General features: G+C 35.6%; 1 protein-coding gene across 1 annotated transcript in view; it reads right to left on the reverse strand.

The window, feature by feature from the left end:
• Window positions 1-16,256, reverse strand: part of CCDC178 (coiled-coil domain containing 178) — a 280,932-nt gene that overhangs the window by 238,419 nt on the left and 26,257 nt on the right. The window contains exons 6-9 of the mRNA XM_053912249.1: window positions 16,005-16,205; window positions 13,340-13,560; window positions 4,527-4,669; window positions 1,082-1,235 (exon numbers count right to left, since the gene is read on the reverse strand). Coding sequence (XP_053768224.1) covers window positions 1,082-1,235; window positions 4,527-4,669; window positions 13,340-13,560; window positions 16,005-16,205 — 719 coding nt within the window. The remainder of the gene's footprint in view (window positions 1-1,081; window positions 1,236-4,526; window positions 4,670-13,339; window positions 13,561-16,004; window positions 16,206-16,256) is intronic.

A 16,256-nucleotide genomic window follows, 5' to 3' on the forward strand; every position in this document is an offset into this window, starting at 1 on the left:
GCAATAAAATATCATAGACTGATTTCTTGACTTTGAGGTAAAAAAATTTCTTAAGCTGGTTCAGAAAAGCACAGAGTTCAAATAAAATTTTTAAAACTTTTACTAAACTAACATTTCATTCATAAGAAGTTATCATAAGGAAATAAAAAAAGACTAGGTGAGAATAGTTTTAACTTATATGTAACTTTAAACCATTTGGTATCCATAATATAGAATGAATCAATAAAAAATAAACAATCACTCAACATATAAGGGAAAAATCATGAGCAGATTTTACATTAAAAAAGAAATATAAATAAATAAATAAGAGGAAATACAAATGACCTTCCAAAAGTCATTAAAATATTCTCAGCTAATTAATATTATGGATTAATTTTTTTAATGAGATACAATTAAGGAGACATAATAGAAAGTGGCAAAAAGTCACATTGTAACTCTAGGTACAAATGTAAATTACTACAAGAATGTGTATATTATTGCCCTCTAAGATACTGTTATTTCTTTTTAGCATTTTATAATGTCCTCCCACTATTACTTCCTCTTAGTACAGTGAGTGAGATGCAGCAGAAGAGGAAGACAGGAAAGATGAGTCACAAGGGAAAGCCAGAGTGATACCAAGCACGACACAACTCGACCCACCATTTCTGGTTTAAAGGTGAAGAGGACCACCAGCCAGGGGATGCACGCAGTCTCTAAATAAAGGGAATGGTCCCATTCTGACCATCACTAAGGAATGAGGACCTCAGTTCTAAAACATTGGGACTGTATCTTGGCGAAACTGAATGAGCCTGAAAGCAGATTCATCCTGGAGCCTCCAGAAAGAAATGCAGGGCTTGATATCCGTCTTGGCAGCACTAGAGGAGAGGGGCCAGCTGAGCCATTACCCAGAGAAACCCGGTGATAACAAATGGCTGCTGTTTTAAGCTGCTAAAATTCTGGTAATTTTTTATGCAGCTATAGAAAACCAATATAGTCAGAAAGTGGGCTATCTGCTATTTAATTCTTGACAGGGAATGAGTTTTAACAGTGTGGTTCAAAACTAAACTCAGTATTTTCTTTATTTTTGAACATGAAAACTCACCTTTTTTACTAAATCATGTAATTCACCTGTTGATGTCTTTGTTTCCTTCAATACTTCAGTCATGGCCTCTTCATTCTCCACAAGAATAATTTTAACATTTTGAATTAATGTATTGTAGTGACTGTATAGAAGGTTAAGTTGTTCTAACTTTTTCCTAAAAGGAAAAATAAAAACCCACAGCTGACTGTATCTGCATTGAAGATAAAATTATATTTAAAATTAGGTATATTTAAGTGAGCTTCAGGCTTAATGTAAATCCATGAAATTCATGTATTCCTGAAAGTTCTCCTATCCCAAAGCAACTCCTGAAAAGTAAATATCAAAACTAAACAGTGAGAAAAATATTCATCAGTAGTATTTATGTTTCCAGTGTAGAGGGATTGAGAGAAAAGTGATTTGTAAATTATTTAAAATAAATCACTTTGTGATTTGATTTCAGATGAGAGAACTTTAATTCAGAGGTTGGATAACATAAGGATGGGGCAGCAAGAAAAAATAAATAAAACTAAGAAAAAAAGAAGATGTGAAAATGAAGAGACTACATAATCTTAGAGGTTACACAGAGGAAACTTCAATTTAGGATAAAAGGAGGCTTATTTTAAAGAGGTGATTGCAAGGGGCCCTTTGTTCCCATGTGGCTTTCCACAAAAAAGGCCAGTGCTTGTCTGTGAGTCTAGCTTATACGAATATGACTTTTTCTATGCTAAATTACTGATCAATTTGAATGAAGTTTTCCTGTCACATAGAACCATAAAAAATTTAAAGCTAACAAGAGGAATTAGACAACTGTTTTAAAATACAAAAACATCAAAAATAAAATAAAAATCACTTCAATTACATATATGCAAGATATAGTCCACATATATTTTTAAATATTCTATTTTATTAGAGATCAAATAAATAAAAATTAAAATTATTGGATGCTATGTTTATAATTAATGCAAGGCTATATAATTTGTTTTTAATAATATCCCATGTTGAAAAACTTTAAAAAAAAGATTTATTTATTAATTTTAGACAGAGGGGAAGGGAGGGAGAAAGAGAGAGAGAAACATCAATGTGTGGTTGCCTCTCATGAGCCCCTTTCTAGGGACTTGTCCTACAACCCAGACATGTGTCCTGACTGGGAATCAAACCAGTGACCCTTTGGTTTGCAGACTGGCACTCAATCCACTGAGCCACACCAGCCAGGGCTGAAAAACTTTTTAAAAATAGTCACTATTACACAGTGAGGTATAAGTAGATATGTTTCACTTCCTCACACAACCAAAAGAAGGATAACAACCAATTTAAGGACAAAAAACAACCAGAATTGCCAGAAAATCAAACTGCATGGAAGTCCAACAACTAAGGAGTTAAAGAAGAAACATTCATTCAGACTGGTAGGAGGGGTGGTGATGGAAAGCCGGGGCAGAGAAGATGCCAAGTGGCATGGTGGTGGCTGGTGGCAGACTGGGGCATAGATGGCAGCAGCTGTCAGACTGGGCAGTCACACATTTGTGCATGGATAAGTTGGGAAGACAACTGGGGAGAGAGACAGACCACGCAACCCAGGGTTCCAATACAGGGAAATAAAGCCTCAAAACCTCTGGCTATAAAAACTTATGGGGGTTGCTGCAGCAGGAGAAAATCCCAGTCTCACAGGACAGTCCATTGGAAAGACCTATGAGGTCCTAGAATGTACACAAACCCACACACCCAGGAATCCACAACAGAAGGGCCCAATTTGTTTGTGGGTACCAGGAGAAGGTCCTGAAAGTGGGGTGAGAGCAGAGCAAGCGGCATTGTTCCCTCTCTGACCCCTCCCCCACATACAGCACCACAACACAGGGAAGAGGGTTGCCCCACCCTGGTGAACACCTAAGGCTCTGCCCCTTATAACTTAACAGCTGTACTGAGACAAAGAAATATGGCCCAAATGAAAGAACAGATCAAAGCTCCAGAAAAAGAACTAAGCATTGAGGAGATAGACAACATATCAGATGCATAGTTGAAAACATTGGTAATCAGATGCTCAGGGAATTAATTGAGTATGGTTGCAAAATAAAGGAAGAAGTGAAGGCTATAGAAAGTGAAATAAAAGGAAAATATACAGGGAACCAACAGTGAAGGGAAAGAAACCAGGACTCAAATCAACAATTTGGAACAAAAGGAAGAAATAAACATCCAACCAGAAAAGAATGAAGAAATAAGAATTCCAAAAAATGAGGAGAGGCTTAGGAACCTCTGGGACAACTATAAACATTCCAACATCCAAACAATACAAGTGCCAGAAGGAGAAGAGGAAAAGCAAGAAATTGAAAACTTATTTGAACAAATAATGGAGGAAAACTTCCCCAATAGGGTGAAAGAACTAGACATGCACAAGAGTCCCAAAGAAGTGGGATCCAAGAAGACACACACCAAGACACATAATTAAGTTACCCAAGATTAAAGATAAGGAGATTATCTTAAAGACAGCAGGAGAAAAGGAGAGAGTTACCTACAAAGGAGTTCCCATAAGACTTTCAGCTGATTTATCAAAAGAAACCTTATGGGCAAGAAGGGGCTGGAAAGAAGTACCCAAAGTCATGAAAGGCAAGGACCTACATCCAAGATTACTCTATCCAGCAAAGCTATCATTTAGAATAGAAAGGCAGATAAAGTGCTTCCCAGATAAGGTAAAGTTAAAGGAGTTCATCATCATCAAGCCCTTATTATATGAAATGTTAAAGGGACTTATCTAAGAAAAAGAAGAAGGTCAAAACTATGAACAGTAAAATGTCAACAAACTCACAACTATCAACAACTGAATCTAAAAAACAAAAACTAAGCAAACAACTAGAATAGGAACAGAATCACAGAAATGGAGATCACATGGAGGGTTATCAGTGGGGAAACAAATGGGGAGAATGGGGGGAAAAGTTCCAGGGAATAATAAGTGTAATAGGTGGATACAAAATAGATAGGGGGATGGTGAGAATAATATAGGAAATGGAGAAGGCAAAGAACTTATATGTACAACCCATGGACATGAACTAGGGGGCGGGAATGGTGGTGGGAGGGGGTGCAGGGCAGAGGGGGATAAAGGAGAGAGGGATACAGTCATCCCATTGGACAACTGTAATAGCATAATCAATAAAATATACTTAATAAGTAAATAAATAGTCACTATTGCACATAGATAGGGATATATATTGCTATATGATATCCATAGACAATTTGGTAAGATGTATGAAGAGCTTTTAAATGATGCTGAAAAACAGTGCTTTAGGAATTCACACACAAATAGATTTACATATGTAAAGATACATATTTTAATTTATGTATAAACTTTATAGAAAATATGGGTAATTTAGATTTATTCCTTTCTCTTTACATAAATTTTTATACAGAAATATAAATTACATTTTAGTTAATATTGTACTTCTAAATGATACAAATAGGATTTGTGAAAAAATCTTACTTGAAGGTTTCTATGCTTGCTTCATCATTATAAATATCTTTTTCCATTTCTTCTTTCATTCGTTTAGCTTTCAATTTGGCACTTTCATAGTTTTCTATAGCTTCTTGGAGTTCTTCACGAACTTGTCTGTATAGTTCCATTACCTAGAAATAAATATATTTTGTTAATATATGCAATTGATGGCTAGTTAAAAGAATCAGACAAGAGAAAGATCAGAAAAAGGACAAACTTACAGTAGTTTTTATTTAAATAAAAAGTTCTTTATATTAATTTTCTTCCCATATTTAGTGAATTGTTTAGCACAGTAGCGTGTTGAGTTTCCTTTTCCCTGAAAGGCATCAATACTAGAGATGTACAAAAGCTACTGAAGAGAACAACTTCAATACCTCAGTTAACATGACCAAAATATAACCATTATCTTTTCATCCACAAAAGCAACTGCTAGTTTTTACTGTTTTTATTGATCAAATACTTTCTTAAAGAAAAATCAGAAAACACAGATAAAAAATAAAATAACCTGTAATATTCTCATTCAGGAGTAACCATTATTATCTTATTGTAAGTGTCCAAAATATTCCATTTTTATGGGTTTTGTTACTAGCATAAACATTCTCCCCTCCCTCTTCCATCTGTCTCTTCTCTGTCCAACTAAAAAGAAGGGGGTGGTTACAGTGCTCTTGCTTGAGAAAAGGGCTGACTGTCCTGTTGGAAAGTGGGAGGGAAGGGTGTCAGAGAAGGCACAGAGGAATAAGCAGTCCTTTCCCCGAGGGGTGAAGTGGTAAGCGGATATGAGGCAGTTGCCTCCTGGAAAAGCAATAAATCTCATTTTTTAGACTAGTACAGCAACTTCTGTAGACAGCAACTTCTACATGAATTTCCTTTAGGCACAGCAGTATACGGGTATATACATTTTAGCAGAGAGCTAGGAGCACACCAGGGTGATGGGCTAAGCAAACAAAAAGCTCAGGAAAAATAATAGAATTCCTAGTATCAAAGGAAGAAGTCCAATAATTAATATCCTAAGTCCAATTTTTCAGCACCTTTAGATGAGGAAGCATGTAGGCATTACTGGGGCAATGGTCTCTGTGTTGGGAGATGGGGTGACACCATGTGATTCAAATTCATCCCCAAGATAAGCATTTGGACTGGGTCAGTGTGGGACTCATATAGCCTTTCATACGGATACTCATCTGAGTTGATGTAGATAATATTTTTGTGTCTCTGTGATGTTATGAGGCTGAGTTGCTTGTAGAATTTGAAGGCTATGTTGAGCTTTTGAGCTTCATTCCCAAGTATCTACATACTAAGGCTCAAGCATGCTGGCTAAGTGTCTTTAAAAAAAAAATAATTGTTAGAGTTCTTTTTAAATTAAATTTATTAGGGTAACATTGGTTCATAGGATCCTATAGATTTTCAAGCATACATGTCTATGATACATGATCTGTATAATGCATTGTGTGCCTTGCATTACATAAGCAATTGGGCTATTTCTTAGCAACTTTCAAATATGCAAAATGTTTAACTTTAGTCACCATGCTGTATGTTAAATCTCTAGGACTTACTTATTTTATAATTGGAAATATTTACCTTTTGTCTCCCTTCATCCATTTTGCCCACCCCTCATCCCCTCTGGCAAACAGTAATATGTTCTTTGTATCTGTGAGCTTTTTTATTCTTTTTTCCTTTTTTTTCATTGCACATATAAATAAGTCCATACAACATTTGTCTTTCTCTTCTGTCACTTAGCATTATGTCTTCAAAGTTCATCCATGTTGCCGCAAATGGTAAGATTTCATATTTCATGGTTAAGTCATATGACATTATATATATGCACCACTTCTTTACCCATTCATCTATGCATGGAAACTGAGGTTGCTTCCATACCTTGGCTACTGTAAATAAGGCTGCAGTGAACATATGGATACATATGTCCTTTTGATTTAGTGTGTTGGGCTTCTTCAGGTAAATACCCAGAAGTGGAATTACAGGGTCTTTCTTTGTCTCATTTTAAAGCCTTTGTTTTAAGTCTATTTCATCTAGTATAAGTATTGCTACCCCAGCTTTTTGTTTGTTTCAATTTTCATGAAATGTCTTTTCCCAGTCCTTTACTTTCAGTCTATGTGTATCTTTTGATCTAAAGTGAGTTTCTTGTAGACAGCATATGTAAGGGTCTTGTTTTGTTGCCCATTCATCACCATTTGTCTTATGATTAGAGTATTAAATCCATTTGTTTTTAAAGTAATTGTTGATAGATATGTATTTATTGCCTTTTTATTATTCACATTTTTTATTTCTTCTTCTCCTTCTCTTTCTCCTTCTCCTCCTTCTCCTTCTTCTTCTTCATCAAGAAGATGCTTTAACATTTCTTGTAATACTAGTTTGGTGGCGATGAACTCTTTTTGCTTTTTGTCTTGGAAGCTCTTTATCTTTTTATTCTAAATATTTATGGGTACAGTCATCCTGGTTGTAGGTCCTTACTTTTCATCAGTTTGAATATTTGATGCCAATCCCTTCTGGCCTGCCAAGTTCTGTTGAGAAATCAGCTGACAGTCTTATGTGAGCTCCCTTGTAGATAACTGCTTTTCTCTTGTTGCTTTTGAGGTTCTCTCTTTGTTGTTAACCTTTGGCATTTTTAAAAGAAGGCTTATGTATTTATTTTTAGAGGGGAAGGGAAGGAGATAGGGAGTGAAACATCAATGTATGGTTGCCTCACGCACACCCCTTCTTGGGACCTGACCTAGCCTGCAACCCAAGCATGTACCCTGACTGGGAATTGAACTGGCAACCCTTTCGTTCACAGGCATGTACTCAATCCACTGAGCTACACCAGCTAGGGCTACCTTTGGCATTTTAATTATGATGTGTCTTAGTGTGGGCCTATTTGGGTTCATCTTGTTTGGGTCTCCCTGCATTGCCTGGACTTGTATGTCTACTTCCTTCACCAGGTTAGGGGAGTTTTCTGTCATTTTTTCACATAGGTTTTCAGTTCCTTGCTCTCTGTTTTCCTTCCGGCATCCCCAGATGTGAATGTTTGTATGCTTGAAGTTGTCCCAGAAGCTCCTCATACCATCTTCATTTTGGAGGGATTCTTTTTGCTGTTCTGTTTGGGTGTTTTCTGCTTCCTTGTCTTCCAAATCTATTATTTGATCTTCTGCTTTATCTGCTCCACTATTGATTCCCTTTAATATATTTTTCATTCAAGTTAATGTATTCTTCATTTCTAACTGGTTCTTTTTTATATTTTCTATCTGCAATTTTACATTTCCTATCTCTTTGAAGAAGTTCTCACTAAGTTCATCTACTCTTCCCCTAAGTTCCTTGAGCATCCTTACAACCAGTGTTTTGAACTTTGCATCTGGTAGATTTCTTGTTCCATTTTGTTTGGTTCTTTTTCTGGAGTTTTATTCAGTTCTTTCATTTGAAACATGTTTCTTTGTCTCCTCATTTTGTCAGCCTCTCCATGTTTGTTTCTATGTATTAGGCAGAGCTACTACATCTCATGGGCTTTATAGAGTGGCCATATGTAGTAGGTGTCCTGTAGGGTGCAGTGGCACAGCCTCCCTCATCAAGCAAGCTGGACCCAAGGTGCATCCCTCATGGGGTCTGTGGACACCATCCTATTGTAGTTGAGGTTTCATTGTTGTTGGCACCTCCATGGGAGAAATTTACCCCTAGGCTTATTGGCTGCAAGGACTGGCTGTGACCACGATGGAGGATCAACTGTGCAGGGGCCAACTCCATGGAGCAGTACTTACTTCAGTGGGGCTCTGGTGCCTGCTGACTCTGCCCCTTGAGTGTGTCGCTTGTGGGGTTGCTTGGGTGGTGCTTCCACATGGTCTGAAATTGTCCACCAAGTGTGTGGTCACTGGGGACTCCTAGGGGGTGCAGGCCAAGGTCTGCTGCCACCTGTGCCCTGCCTGGGGCCAGCTGGCTTGAGCTACAAAGCAATCTGCAGATGGTTGCTACTTGCTCTTGGCTTGGAGGTGCCCAGGAGAGGCCAAGCTATGAACTGAGGCCAGCTGCCATTTGTGGCAGGCCTGGGGCCACTTAGCAAGACATACAGTATATATTGAGGCCAGATGCTGCTTGTTTGACAGGTTTTAGGAAAGTCCCCGTCATGAGCCAAGAGAGGCTCTTTGTATTGAAAAGCCACTGGAAATGGCTGAGATGGGCCTGCTAGTTGGTGGGGCTAGGATTCAGGGAATCACCAGGGCAGGGTGAACAGTGTTAGCCAGGTTGACAGAAACTCTGATATGGTGCCTGCCTGCTGACTCTGTAGGAGGAGGGCTGAAGAAAGGAACAATGGCCTTTGCCAGCACTGCTGTCTGGGCAAAAGCTTCCATTCCAGCTCTTGCCCTGATGCCAGATAACTTTCTCCTCAGGGGGGAGCTCTGAAGCTGAGATATCCCTCCCAGTTTTTATCTGCCACATTGGGTGTGAGACCAGACTGTTCTGTGTCTCTGCTGCCCCTCTTACTAGTCCTGATGTGGCCTCTTCTTTGTATCATTAATTATAGGACTTCTGCTCAGCTAGATTTCAGGCACTTCTGAATGATGGTCTTTCTGTAGTTTAGATGTAATTTTGATGTGATTATGGAAGGATCTGGATAGCAGATTTACTTACACCACCATCTTGACCAGAACCACATTTCTTGTCTTATTGATGATAGCCATCCTAACATGTGGAGTAGCATCTCATAGTGGTTTTGATTTGCACTTCCTTGATGATTAGTGATATTGGGCATCTTTTCATATGCCTATTAGGCCATATCTATGTCTTCTTTGGAAAAATGTCTATTCAGATCTTCTGCCCATTTCTTAAATAGAGGGTTAGCTTTTTTTCATATTGAGTGCTAACAGTCATATATTTTGGATATTAACCTTTTATCAAATATATTATTTGCAAAGATTTTCTCCCATTCAGTAGGTTGCTTTTTCATTTTGTTGTTTTTTCACCTGTGCAGGAGCTTTTTAGTTTGATATAGTCCCACCTGATTTTTTTTTTTTTTTGCCTTTGCTTTTGGTGTCACATCCTAAAAATCATCACTAAGATTGATGCCAGGGAGTTTACTCCCTTTATAGTTTCAGATCTTACATTAAAGTCTTTAATTCATTTTGAGTTAATTTTTGTGTATGATTTAGGGCAGTGGTCCAGTTTCATTATGTTGTTGCATGTGGCTGTCCAGTATTCCCAGCCCCAGCTATTGAAGACTGTCCTTCCTCCATTGTGTATTCTTGGCTCCTTCATGGCAAATTAGCTGACTACATATTTGTGGGTTTATTTCTGGGTTCGCTTATCTATGTTTCTGTTTGTATGCCAAAAGCCATACTGTTTTAATTACCATAGTTTTGTATATAGTTTGACATCAGGAAATGTGATGCCTCCAGCTTCGCTTCTTCTTTCTCAAGAATGTTTTAGCTACTAAAGGTCTTTTGTGGTTCCATACAAATTTTAGATTTTTTGTTCTCTTTCTGTGAAAAATGCCATTGGAGTTTTGATAGACATTGCATTTAATCTGTAGATTATTGTGCGTAGTATGGATATTTTAACAATATTAATTTTCCCAATCTATGAGCACAGTATATCCTTCCACTTATTTGTGTCCTCTACAATTACTTTTTCAATGTCTTATAATTTTCAGAGTACAGGTCTTTCCACTCCTTAGTTAAATTTATTTTTAGGTATTGTATTCTTTCTGATGCAATTGTAAATGATTTTTTTTTTAAATTGCTCCTTCTTATTGTTCCATATTAGTATGTAGGAATGTGATGAATTTTTGTGTATTAATTTTACATCCTGAAACTTCATTGAATTCACTTATTAGTTTTAATAGTTTTGGGTGGGTTCTTTAGGGTTCTTATATATAATATTATGGCATCTGCAAATAGTGATAATTTTACTTCTTACTTTCCAATTTGGGTAGCTTATTTTCTTTTCTTCATCTCTTGCCAATTTCTCTAGCTAGAACTTTAAACAATATGTTGAATAAAAGTGATGAAAATGGGCATCCTGATCTTATTCCTGATCTTAAGAGTGAAGTTTTCAGCTTTTTCACCTTTGAGTATAATGTTAACCATGTGCTTGTCATTTATGGCTTTTATTAAGTTGAGGTACATTCCCCCTACACCCACTTTCTTGAGAGTTTTTATCACATGGAATAAGTGTTTAAATTTGATAAAGTTTAATTTCTCTACCTTCTTCTTTTGTTGCTATAACTACAGTAATGTCCCAACATTCATTTCTAATATTAGTAATTTGAATTTTTTCATTTTTCTCTTGATCAGTCTAGCTAAAAAGTTGGTCAATTTTGTTACCTTTTCAAAAAAAAAAGCAACTTTTAGTTTCTTTTACTATCTCTATTTTTTCCTATTATCTGTTTTAGCTCCACACTCTGATCTTTATCATTCACTTCATTCTGCTTTTGGGTTTAGCTTGCTCCTCTTTTCTAGTTTCATATGGTATAAAGTTAGGTTATTGATTAAATGTAGATGTTGACAGCTATTAATTTTTCCTATGGACACTGCTTTCACTGTATCCCATGAGTTTTCATGTGCCCTATTTTGTTTTCATTTTCTCACAGTATTTTGTAATTTCTCTTTTGATTTACTTCTTTTTGATCCATTATTTGTTTAGGAATGTGTTAATTCCCACGCATTTGTGAAGTTCCCAGTTTCCTTCTATTATTGATTTCTAGTGTCATTTCACTGTGGTCAGAGAAGATACTTTGTATGAATTCAGTCTTCTTAAATTAGTAGTGGAAGCAGATATCAGAATGTATGATAAAATTTCACTTGTATAGATTATGAGACTTATGAAATATAAGTCCAATCTTATTTCCTGTTATTATTTCACATCCAGATTATTTTCTACTTACAATTTGAACTATTAATATATGTTCTATTCTACATATTTCCACATAGAAATTTATTTCATGTGCTCATTAACCTTATGATACAGGCGCTGTTATTATATTAATTTTATAGGTGAAGAAACTGAGGCACAAAGGTTAAAAACATACCTATGACCTAAATGGTATAGCTGGGATTCAAACACATGAACTCATGCTTTAGAACCTGTCTCTGAAATACAATTCTATCTTACTTTCCTACAGTATCTATGCAAATATTCTATTTCTCTCTGAGGAGGTACTTAGGTCTCCCACTGTTCATAATTCTGCTTTTCATTTCTCAGTTCTGTCAGTTATGCTTACAATATGAAAGAAAAATGCATTCTCTTATCACTTTTTTATAAAGTATCACTTATTTATAAGGTGTCTGCCATAGGAGAACAAAAGGATACCAATTTACACACCTATTGACAAATTTTTAAATCTGACAATAAAAATGTTGAAAACAACTGAGGTGTTTCAGTTAGGACTGTCTTTCAGTAAAACCCAGTCAATAATCCCACCTACATCTCATTACAAATACCATGAGAAAGAGGAAATTGGGAAATGACTTTTAGCCTGACATATATCTATTAAACTAGATAACAAAGAAGAATAATACTAAAATTCTTGTCCATGGTGAAGAAATGGAGAATCTTAAGCATTGCTACTATGCCAGTAATATATATTGTTAGAGACTCTTTAGAGAGCAATTGAACGTATAAAGTTAAAACTGTGTATAACCAATGACCCAGTAAATACCCCGCTAGCTATATATCTAAGAAAAGTTCGCAGGCCCATAGAGAGAACCATGATCGTAGCAGCTTACTGTTTATAGTCAAATTAGTATTTTTGCTGCCAAATAAAGGAAACAACTCAGCTGACCAAGAGAAGAGAAAATGGTAAATAATACATTGTGAGATATCTATTTGATGCAACATGGTGAGTAAGATGAACAAACTAGATCTGTATGTACGAACAGTAGCTTGATCTCTAAGATAATGTCAGCTTAAAAAACAATTTGCAGAAAGTCACACATCATTTTATACGATTTGAAAATTTAAAATACTAGGTATTATTCATAAATACATGAATATGTATAAAAATATATAAATTTTTCCTAGAAACAATTTCATGAAAAGGTTGTCTTTGGAGAATATGGGAAGAAAATGGAATTCTTGAGGGAAATACAGGAGATATTTGACTTTATTTACTTTGAAATTATTAAATATAATACAAAATTAAATTTGTTCATTTTGTGGCAGGCATAAGGAACTTAATTTTCTATAATACAATCCCACAAATAAGAGAGTTTAATTAATCATTAAAAAGACTTTACTTCATTTATTTTCATCAACAATGAAAATGACCAATATATTCTATTTGTATCCTCCCTCAGTTTGATTTATAATTTCAAAAATTACCATGTTTTTTAAATCTCCTATATAAGTAGGTTGACTAAATATTATTAATACTCTTAAATATAAAAGTACGAGAAGGCCATACAGTTGATGTGACCACCAATCAACTGTCTTGTATGTGTTTTAATAATTTCTTTGGGAAATAAATAGCAAGTCAATTTTCCATGAAAAGGAAACCTTTAAAGACATACTAACTTTTTAGAGACAAAATTTTTTAAAATTTTTTTCAGATTTTATCTATTTATTTTTAGAGAGAGGGGAAGGGAGGGAGAAAAAAAAGAGAGAAAAACATAAATGTGACAGAAAAACATCTGTTGGTTGCCTCTTGCAGGCCACCAACTGAGGACCTGGACCACAAACTAGGCATGTGCCTTAAATGGGGATTGAACCGGCGACCTTAGGGGTTGCAGGCTGGCACTCAATCCACTGAGACACTGGAGTTGAAATATTTTTGTGTAACTGCGTAACAATCTGTAAAAGGTATATCCATTCAACTATTCAGTTACCTCATTTTTTTTCCTAGTATATTCCTTCAGAGCTTCAATTTCCTGGATCAACTTTGAATTCAGTTGAGGACCAAGTTCATTCATATAATCTATATCTGCTTGAAGCTTTGCATTAGCCTCTTCCCATTTTGTCTTTTGTTCCTCAAACTGTGTTTGTTGATGACCTCTATCTTCAAGATGCCATCGTAATTCTAGAATATCTCTCAAATAGGCCTCATGTTCTAGACATACAATAATAATAGCAAAAGTTATCTTATTATTGCATTATAAAATATATTGCCCTCTGAATTTATCATTGATGGGATTAAAATATTTGTTTAAAAGTTCATAATTGTTTTAGTACAATTCTGTTTATTACAACCAATATATACATGTACATAACCACTCTAACTTTGTTTTAAAAGGTCAGTCATTATCTTGTTAAGTCTTACCATTATAATCTCCATTGTGGTATTAGATATATACTAGATATATTAGACATATATATAATATTCTATTTTAATATTCTATTAGATATATATTATACCTTCTCATTTTATGTTTTGAAAGATTTTATTTATTTATTTTTGGTGAGAGGGAAAGGAAGAGAGGAAGAGAGGGAGAGAAACATCAATGTGTGGTGTGCCTCGCACATCCCCTCCTGGGGTCTTGGCCTGCAACCCAGGCATGTGCCCTGACTGGGAATTGAACGAGTGGCCCTTTGGTTCACAGGCTGGTGCTCAATCCGCTGAGCCACACCAGCAGTGCATCATTTTATAGTCCATGCTTTTAAATACTTATATTTTCCTCTTCCTGTGTAGCTGTGATGCATTCCGTGTAATTTCCTCAAATTTTACAGCTATCACTTTTCTTTGTCTAAAAAGCTATTTAACCAAACACTGTCTTATTAATTTTAAGGAATATAATTTACATTTCTAGTAAGTCTTTTTTTTTAACATTTTTGCTTTCCTTTAAAAATAGTCCCTTAGTCCTTATTTTTATTTTCAAACTTCTATTTTTTGAAACATATTAAGTATACTTATTGTGTAATCTACTATATAATTCAAGATCTGAAAACTTTTTGAGTAAGATTCTGTTGTCTGTTTCTACTGATTTATTTCTACTGATTAAATCTGGATCTTTATGTGTTTTATATTTGCTACTTTCCTTGGACTTTTATCTGAGATAAAATGTATTCCTTTGGACAGAAAAAGATAAACTCTTACCTGAGCTTAGAGTGCTTTTGGCATAATTTTTATAGTTAACTTTTTAGTAAAGGGTGAAAAAGACATAGAAATAAAGAACAAACTGACAGGAACCAGAGGGGAAGGGCGAGGGGGATAAAAGGGGAAAGAAGGGGAAGGGTTGTCAAGGAACATGTATAAAGCACCCTGGACAGAGAACACTGGGGGTGGGGAGGATTGAATGTGGGAGGTGGGGGTGGGTAGGTCAGGGGAGAGTGTTTAAAACAGTGTTTAAGATGAAAAAAAAAAAGGTGAAAAAGAGCATAGACAAAGTCTGAATGAAAGTCATCCCAGGCTAGGCTATGGGCCCATTTCCTGCTTCTTCAGTTCTTTTCCAGAAGAAAGTGAACAAATAGAGTTCAAGCTGGGAGCCCAGTATTACTTTAAAAGGAGAAAAAGCCATTCAACCTACATGTAATTTATTTTATTAAAATAATATAGTTGAGGGACCATTGGATAATGATACTTTTCTAGGCACTATAAAGATAAAATTAAAATGCAAATAATCAAGAAAAAAATTTTAATTATAAATAAAATTTCTAATCTTTTCTTGCCACTCCCTGAAATGTGTACATCCTACTTTAAAGACTACAGTTTTAGAAGACTTAAAACAGGTGAATATGAGTTTGGTTTGACACATTATTTGACACATCATTGGGATAATGGCCATTATCCCAGAGTAATAATGAATAATAGCATCCCTTTTTCTCTCAAAGGTGTCTTGGTTTAAATGATAGGTTATATCAGCACCATAATATAACCCATTTATAAAACAGGGGAATTCTGAATTAAAATTTTACCCTGAGAGAGCATAAACAACTTTCAGCTTCAGGCAAAATCAGGTAGTCAGGCATGTTTTGATAGGTAGACACACTGTTTGGAAATAAAAAATCGAATGCCTTTAGGTTGTTTAATACTTTACCAATAGTCCCTCATCTGTAGTCTGAAGGATACCATTGATCTTTTGAAGCATTTGTTACCTGCATAGTTCTTGGAAATATCTTAAGTTTTATTGCCTGCTAGCAGTTACCAATAAAATTCACTACTGAATTCTCTAAAACAGCTGCATGCAGTTGCTAAAGTATCACTTAGAACTCTTGCATTTTCCTATATTGAAAGATGTAGAAAATAATACTACCTGGCAATCACTTTAAATTTCTAGTCTTCAGATACTGTAGTTGTTATATGAAATATGTGCTAACATTTTGCACACCCTTGACTACCATAAAGCCTATGGAATTTCAAGCACACACCAAATGACAGCAGATCTAGGTTTGCTCAGTGCGTTCCTTCCAACTAAGCATTACCATTAACAGCATCCATCAAAAGTGAACCAGTTGGGATGCAAAATCATATGGTCACTAAAACAGTTGTTTTTTACTCAGAGCCACAAACATGCCTAACAAAGTAAGTGTCGATATGGAGAAAATCCTTATTGTTACCTTTCTGCACAGCTAACGGGATTTCTTGAAGTCTCCAGATTGACCACGAATCAATTGTCATGTTTATCTTTTCCCTTCTTGATTGTTGTCTTTTTAAAGCTTCTTCAGCTTCTGCACGGTCAGTTTCTAGACTTTTAATGAGATGGATAGCCTCTGATAGCAATGTTTCCATTTCCTGCTTTAATTCTGGACACTTTTCATCTTAAAATAGGAATAGGCATTCACATGTGTTAATGAATTAGCCCATAAACT

The sequence above is a fragment of the Desmodus rotundus genome, chromosome 10 (assembly GCF_022682495.2).
Source record: "Desmodus rotundus isolate HL8 chromosome 10, HLdesRot8A.1, whole genome shotgun sequence".
Classification (NCBI taxonomy): domain Eukaryota; kingdom Metazoa; phylum Chordata; class Mammalia; order Chiroptera; family Phyllostomidae; genus Desmodus; species Desmodus rotundus.